Source organism: Octodon degus, unplaced genomic scaffold (genome assembly GCF_000260255.1).
Source record: "Octodon degus isolate 3935 unplaced genomic scaffold, OctDeg1.0 scaffold00031, whole genome shotgun sequence".
In the NCBI taxonomy this organism is placed as follows: Eukaryota; Metazoa; Chordata; class Mammalia; order Rodentia; family Octodontidae; genus Octodon; species Octodon degus.
Window position 1 is genome coordinate 16211403 of NW_004524607.1, and position 8046 is coordinate 16219448.

An 8046-nucleotide genomic window follows, 5' to 3' on the forward strand; every position below is an offset into this window, starting at 1 on the left:
TCTTGTCTTCCTAAGATGTCCTGTTGTCTTGCCCTTGAAACCAAGCAGAACAACTATATTCATGTATCCACCACTGGCCAATCTGTAAAATGAAGATTCAACCCATACCAGTTCTTTGGGTCATTAGAATGTGTTTTCTAGCCCCATACTCCAGTGGCAACGTCTGTGTCAAAGAGCAAGCCCCAAGGGAATTCCAAGTAGGACTTGATTAGCTAAGAGAGAACAGAGTTCTCTCTTCCTTTGACTTAGACATTATATTCATTTTAATATGGCCTGGGATCCCTCTAGCTCTGGGGTTCTCTTACCCCAGTGTTCATGCCTACCATCATCCTCAACCTCAGTCCCTTGATCTTAGGACCAATGTCACACTCTCATGTGGCCACACTGTGTGGAGGAAGGGAGAGTGCTTGTCATTTTTCCTTGTTGCCAACTGCTAAGTTCTAATTCTGTCTTCTCTCCCAGATAAAATGATATCTACTCCAGGGAGATAGCTCAGTGGCATAAGTGTGAAGTCCTGAGTTTGATCCCCAATAAAATGGTATCAACCTGTATCTGAAGGAACTTTTCTGTGTTGCTAATACAGATTCTTAGCAGATCAAGGCCAAGAACAGGGACCCACAGCCTGGGTATCCTTGAGACCCCACTCTTGCAAGATTTAGATGAGTCTGCATGGGTTGCTTCACAGTATAGTGGTCCCATTGCCAGACACAGAGACACTAGCCACACATCTGGCCATATCCCCAGTCCACATCGTGCATCCCTGCCCTGCAGACGTGTTCATAGACTTCATTTCTCTCTCTTCTCTCCCTTTGGGATCTCTCCCTTGGGAATTTCCTGTTCCTTAGCCTTCTCCAAGCCCTAGTTAGTCATTCTAGATTGTCACCTAGACTATCTTAGCCACCTATCCAGAGTCTGGATCCTGGCCTTTTCCTGCTTCAAGTCCTTCAATGCCAGCTCTGCTCACAGAAGATCCCATCCTTTGCCTGAGGCCACCCCACCAACCTGGTCTTGGATCAGCCTTTTCTTTGTCCCAGGCTATTCTTACCCTCCCAGGCTGCAAAGGAAGCCTCCACACAGGGCTAGACCCCTCAGCTACCCCTCTTTGGCCCCTTTGGTTGCCTCCAGCCCCTTCCCAGCTCTGCAGCCTGCTTCTGCATGGATAGGGCTCCAAGATTGACTGCATTATTGACCTCAGGAGAAGCTGGCCCCTCACCTGAGAACTTCAATGACTTAGCTTCTCCTGTAGTCTCCTCCTGCTCTTGGCTTCATCCCTGGGTTTGATGGGTATCCTCTCTCCAGAACCTCCCAAGACAATCCTCAGAAGGGCTTTGGGCAGGAAAGGGCACTTTAGCTGTGGTTGCTCCTCTGACTGAGCTTCCCATGTTCTCTATAGCTCGGGGAAGACTCGGACTATGATAAACTGAGTGACATGGTGAAATACCTCGACCTGGAGCTCCACTTCGGCACCCAGAAACCTGTCAGTGAGTGGCCTCATATCAGGTTCTGGGGCAAGTCCAGATACCAAGGTCCATGCCATCCTGTCGCTAACAGTCCCAAGGGCTGCACTGGCTAGTGTTTACCTAATATGTCTCCAAGCCTTTAAGCCCTCACTTAGTTTTTCACATCTTAAAGTGGAGATTGTGAAAATGGCTGGCAGTTGTTTAGTGTGTTCACCAAATGCCAGATGCTCTCACTCCCAAATTAATCCCTTGAGGACTCTACCAGAGGATTCCAAGATCACTTCCACTTCCTAATGAGGAAACGAAGAGAAGTTGGGTGATTTGCTCACAGTCACTCAACCAGAACAGGGTAGCCAGAAGCCATCTACAAATACCTCTTCTGGTCTCCCTTTCCCCTTCTGAGTATCTCTCTAGAGTGGTTGGGTGGATGTCATGCAGCCACGGTTATTGTATGTGGTCAGTAGTCTCACTATAAAGGAGATAGGCTTGTCCATTCACGAGTTGCCTAAAAAGTCAAGAGATAGTTGGTTTTCATTACTTTGCCAACTCAGTCTCTAGGGCCAGAGGAGAGAGAGCCTCTGAGGAGGTGGCCATGGGGGCATGGACCCCTCTCCCACTAAGTGCATTGGATTAGAAATAGGCCTGCACAGGTGGGAGGCCGAAGAATGAGGGGAGTCTGGACACTAGAGCTGATTTTAGACAAGGTGGTGTTTGGAGAAGGGAACCTCAGCCATCAGTAGAGGCCACACCTCTCCTGGGCCCTGTCAAGGTGGTCCCGAGCCTACACACTAACCTGTCTGGTTTCTTTCAGAGGCTGTGCCCAGGCCAGAGCCCTTCAGGAAGAAGGAAGTGGTGGAGATCCTGTCGCACAAGAAGGCCTATAACACCTGTAAGAGGCCAGAGAATCCTAGGGATTTCTACGGGGTGGGTGGTGCCTCTTCTCTCTAGGCACAAAGCCTCAGACTCACCTGGGTGGATGACAGACATTAGGCTGTGGAGGCCTGGACACTTGTCACCTGCTTGGCTGAAAACTCTCTCCTAACCCCAACACTACCTCAATCCCACCGGGCCACAGGTGTGAGCCTTGGCTCCACCCTGCATTTGGCTCTGCCCTCTGCAATCTTCCCCAGTTCTGGCCCTGCCTCCAACCACATCCTCTGCTTCTCCAAGACCTCTTCCTAGGCTCTGGCTCCATCTAGCTTCTTTTTCTAAAGGATGTGGCTCAGTACTAGAGTTCTCGCCTTGCGTGCCCAAGGTCCTGGGTTCAATTCCTAGTACCACAAATAAAAGTTAAGACCCCCTTAATCAGTCTTAGAAGGGTTTTGAGAATATCACAGACCCCACCTCCTCTTCCTATTCTCTCTCTCCTTGTTCCTCCCAATAACCCCGCCCCGAGTCCCGCCCTCTCCCTGGCCCTGCCCAGTGGCCCCGTCCCGCTCACTTGCGGTCCCGCCCACAGCTATCCTCCTCGCGCACCTGAAGCTTAGCCCAGCCGAGCTGCGGCAGGTGTTGATGAGCATGGAGTCGCGGCGCCTGGAACCTGCACATCTGGCTCAGCTGCTGCTCTTCGCGCCCGATGCCGACGAGGAACAGCGCTACCAGGCCTTCCGTGAGGCACCTGGCCGCCTCAGTGAGCCAGACCAGTTCGTCCTGCAGGTGCCGCGCCCGCGACCCCGCCTCGGTCAGGGCTCCCGCTGTGGCCGCGGCTGCCTGTGTTTCTTGCTCCCTTGGCTCGGCACCGCTACCGCGCTCAGGCCCGAGTTCCAATTTAACACATTTGTTGTTTTCTTTTTGTTTATTTGTTTGTTTATTTTTGTTATTTTTTTTCGGTGTCGTGGATTGAACCCAGGGCTTTGGCACTGGGCTATTTCCTCACTGCTTTCCCCACCTTTTATTTTTGAGGCAGGGTCTCACTAAATAGCTAAACTGCCCACTCTGGGCTCAAAATCTCCATCTTCTGGTTCAGTTTACCAGAGTGCTGGTATTACAGATGTTTGCCACTGCACCTAGTTAGTTTAACAAGTTAAATAATCAGGTCCCACCCAGGACAAAGTAGATGGGATGATATCATCCCCCCAAAGACCAGGCTTACTCTTCCTAAAAGTGTACCAGCCCCAGGCACCCAGCAGAGCCCCATGACAGGCTGGTGAGGGATGAATGAATCCTGATCCTGCCTTTGTGGCAGATGCTGTCAGTCCCTGAATACAAGACCCGTCTTCGAAGCCTCCACTTCCAGGCCACCCTCCAGGAGAAAACAGAGGAGATCCGAGGCAGCCTGGAGTGTTTGCGCCAGGCATCCCTGGAGCTCAAGAACAGCCGGAAACTCGCCAAGATCCTGGAGGTCAGGGTACATCACTTCCCGGTTTGCCTCACCCGTTCCTCTGTCCTGGGGCTTCCAGCCTGGAGACCCACCCTAATACCGGAGTTGAGATGGGTGGGTGGGGGATCTCTATGAACACCTGGGCACCATCCACCCACCTTCCTTCTCACAGTTTGTTTTGGCCATGGGCAACTATCTCAATGACAGCCAGCCCAAAACCAACAAGACCACAGGCTTCAAGATCAATTTTCTGACAGAGGTGAGAACATTCAGAGGTAACTAGGAATTCAGTCTTCTTAAGGCTTGGAAGCCAAGTCTAACTCAACCTGTGATAGAGGGGAGAAAAAAACAAGTGACTAAGAGGGCTCTCCTCCCAGGGGCAAAGCTGGCTGCACAGAAGCTAGGATGGACTACAGCAAGGGTGGGGATAAGGATGGCAAAGGTGACTTCTCAAGTCAGCCTCACACTCTGAAAAAGTAGAGTGGAAGAGGAGATTTGGAAAAGTTTTAAAGGCCAGAAATTGTAGTAGCACCTGTAACCCTAGCATTCTGGGAGATTGAGGCCAGTTCCAGTCCAGTCTGGGTGACTTAACAACTTGAGATCCAATCTCAAAATAAAAACTTAAAAATGAACTGGGGAAATGTTTCAGGTCCTGGGTTCATCCAAGTAATGCCAGGGGTGGGGTGGGGGAGGGCAGGAATTTGTGCCAGAGTGAAGGAGAGGCTGGGCCCATATACTCAGGAGTCTGGGATTCTTGAAGATGTGTGCTGGGGGTCGCTTGCAGTTGAACTCCACCAAGACGGTAGATGGGAAGTCCACCTTTCTTCACATACTTGCCAAATCACTGAGCCAGCACTTTCCTGAACTCCTGGGCTTTGCTCAGGACCTACCCACTGTGCCCTTGGCTGCCAAAGGTAAGCTAGGTGGATGGGTAGGGAGGCAGGATGTCCTGGATTGGGAATGTGGGCCCATGAGGCTTCTCCTTCTGTACAGTGAACCAACGTGCCCTGACCGGTGACTTGGCTGACCTCCATGGTACCATCAGTGAGATACAGGCTGCCTGCCAGAGCATGTCCCCCTCCAGTGAGGACAGGTTTGCTGTGGTCATGGCAGTATCCTCTGATACTCATGCTGAGCCTCATGCTGGACCCATAGGTGGTTGAGTAGACCTGGTTGTGACTCCATTGGCCACTGAAGACACCAGTAGTGATTCTGGAAACAGGCTGTTGTGTGTCCAGAAGTCTTGAAAAAAATGTTTCCATTCTGGGTCTTCTTTTTCTGCAGGCTAAACCCAGGTCTTTTTCTATTTTGAGGTAGGATCTTACTAAGTCACTAAATTGCCCAGTCTGGACTCCAACTTACAGTTCTCTTGCCTGAACCTTCTAGAGTGTTGTGATTATAAGTATGTACCACCAAGCCCAGCCATTCTGGGTCACTTAGACTCTGATGCTTATGCCAAATCTGGGTAACTAAGGCCAGATCTCTTTTTGGGTGACCCAATATCAAGGCCAGAGGAGGAAACTAATCCAGACGGGGAGGATAGCAGTAAGGGCATGTGACGCTTCCTCTCTGTATCCCTCTGGGACCCCAGTACCCCTTGGAGAAGAAGACAAGATTTTTCCTGATGATGGTAGCTCTAGTCAAGGAGGAAGGCTCTGAGGACTATACGTATGGCCAGGTCCTCCACCTGGAAAGCACCTGTCATGCATCCCTAACATCATTGTGTAGTACTTGCAGAGGCTGAGTACTCAAGGCAGATTTTGTTATTGTCATCAGTGTTACATATAGAACCAAATGCTTTCTAAATGCTAGGGAAGGGTTCTACTACCAAGTTTCACCCCTGACTTAAAGTAGGAATTTGACATCGGATTCCTCCCCTTTCCTATCAAGCAAGAGACCCAAGAGGGATTACTTACTCACTTATACATGATCACTGAGCAAATACTGTGGTTGTACAAGGTGCTTCTTGCTGCCCTCCCCTATAACACCCAGATTTTTGTAGATGTGGAGATAATGCCTATTCAAATATGGGTCTTCTTTGTAGCACCCCTTTGTAGCATGAGAAAGGACTCCCTGCTTCCATGGGTTCAGATGGAGGTCCTCAGAAAGAGTGGATGAGCATTCAAGGGCTGCATCTGCAGAAGGACTTGAGCTGACAGATCAGACAGGCCTGGGCTCAAAGTCTGACTCAGGCTGGGCATGCTCATGCACACCATTCTCTGGGGGGTTTTGTTTGGTTTAGTTTCTTGTGGGTGGCTTGAAATAGGATCTCACTATGCAGCTCAGGCCTTGAACTCACTATGTGACCCAGGCTGGCCTTGATCTTGTGGCAATCTTCCTGCCTTGGCCTCCTGAGTGCTGGAATTACAAGTGTTTGCCATCACACCTAGCCTTACACACCACCCTCTGAGAGGCTAAGACAGACAGATCCAAAATTCAGTCCCAGCCTGGGCAATTTAGCAAGACTTCATCTTAAAATTCAGTGAAAAATGATCTGGAAATGTAGCCTAGTATGAAGGTCATGGGTTCAATCTCCAATACCCTCCCCTGACACAAATGTACACAAGGTGGATGGGAGGGCACAAATGTACACAAGGTGGATGGGAGGGCACCAGGCAGGCTGGCCCTTTCCTTAACCAAGGCCCTGCAGTCCTTCCTGGAGACAGCCCAGCCTGCACTGCGGGCCCTGGATGGGCTGCAGCGCGAGGCTATGGAAGAGCTGGGCAAAGCACTGGCCTTCTTCGGGGAGGATTCCAAGGCCACCACCTCTGAGGCTTTCTTCGGCATCTTTGCAGAGTTCATGAGCAAGTTCGAGGTGAGCCACAGTGGAGGATTTGGGGAAAGCCTCTTAGGGAGGTCAAGGCCAGAGGTCTCCAAAGGGCATCCTCCTAGAAGCTGACTTGTAAAGGGTCCCAGAGCTGGGCCTGATGGCTCATACTTGAGATCTCAGCACTTGGGAGGCTGAAGCAGGAGGATCATTATGAGTTTGAGACCAGCATGGGCTACAAAGTGAGCTCAAAGCCAGCCTGAACTACATAGCGAGACCCTGCCTCAAAAAGACAAAAAAAAAAAAAGAAAGAAAGGGTCCCAATAATTGACCTCTGTGCTGGCAGCCAGGAGTGGGAGAAGGAGGCAGGACAGGGGTCCGAGGTCACTCCTAGAACACTAACTGCCCACTGTGCTCCCACCTGCAGCGAGCACTCAGCGACCTGCAGGCCGGGGAGGGTCCCCGCAGCTCTGGGATGACCTCGCCCCTGGCCTGGTGACGGCAGCCACGCCGCATCCTCTGCGGCCTAAGCGAAGAGGCAGATGCCGCCGGAGAGGGCGGTGGGGACGCCGTCGAGGTCCAGGGTGCTGATCTACAGAGCGACAGGCCTGGCCGCGGGCTGGTCGCCCCACACATCTCCAGCTACCTCAGCCACCAGGGCCTCTGCATGCCCTGGTGTGTCTGTGGGTTGCACAAGCTGGGGGTGCCTGCCCGGGGGATCCACAGCCCCAGCATTGCATTGTCCTGCAGGCTTCTGCGGTGCGCTCCCAGCAGGTGGAATAAAGTACTACTGTGTGTCCCGGGGGAGTTGGTTGCTAAGGGACTGTAACCCAGGGGTGCTAGGACCTGCTTTCTGAGCCTGCTTAGAGTGGTTCCCGAGCGGATGAGCCAGGAAATGCTCACCCTACCAAGCCAGCATCCGGAGGCCCCATGCCCAGCCAGGAAAAAGGCAGGAGAGCCTTCAGTCTGGTGTCCTGGGACCGCCAAACTGAGCCCATTTGGTTTTTTGTTTAGTTTGTTTTTGTTTAGAGACAGGGTGTCCTTATACAGTTCAGGCTGGCCTTGAACTCACTATTAGACCAGGCTGGCTTCAAATTTGCAGTGATCTACCTGCCTCAGCCTCCCAAATGCTGGGATTACAGGCATTCGTCACCACACCTAGCTTCAGACCTAGGTCTTGGAAGCTTCCCTTGGCTGCAACTGAGGAGGATGTCAGGAGGAGAGCCATCAGCAAGAGAGCCAGGGAAAAACTGGAGTAGAACTCTCATATCAGACTGCAAGATGGAAGTCCAGCTTTGTTTTGCCAAGCTGGAGCTAGAACTCAGGGCTTTGCAGATGTCAGGCAAGCACTATACTAATGAGCTACATCCCAGCACCTCAGAATTGAGGTTTTGATCCCATGGATGAACTCAAATTCATTTTAGTAGTGATTGGATCAGGGGAGGCTTAGCACAGGAAGGAGATCCTTAAGGCAGTGAATGGCAGAGGGAGCAAGATGC

The 8046-nt window shown here is 51.5% G+C and overlaps 1 protein-coding gene across 3 annotated transcripts in view; it reads left to right on the forward strand.

The window, feature by feature from the left end:
• The window catches only part of Grid2ip (Grid2 interacting protein), a 33842-nt gene extending 26796 nt beyond the window's left edge, over positions 1 to 7046 (forward strand). For all 3 annotated transcript variants that reach the window (XM_004629618.1, XM_004629619.1, XM_023713515.1), the window contains 9 exons: positions 1394 to 1481; positions 2272 to 2349; positions 2920 to 3116; positions 3646 to 3801; positions 3953 to 4039; positions 4565 to 4694; positions 4774 to 4892; positions 6431 to 6595; positions 6975 to 7046. In XM_004629618.1, the coding sequence (XP_004629675.1) occupies positions 1394 to 1481; positions 2272 to 2349; positions 2920 to 3116; positions 3646 to 3801; positions 3953 to 4039; positions 4565 to 4694; positions 4774 to 4892; positions 6431 to 6595; positions 6975 to 7046 (1092 nt within the window). The remainder of the gene's footprint in view (positions 1 to 1393; positions 1482 to 2271; positions 2350 to 2919; positions 3117 to 3645; positions 3802 to 3952; positions 4040 to 4564; positions 4695 to 4773; positions 4893 to 6430; positions 6596 to 6974) is intronic.
• The last annotated feature ends 1000 nt before the right edge of the window (positions 7047 to 8046 follow it).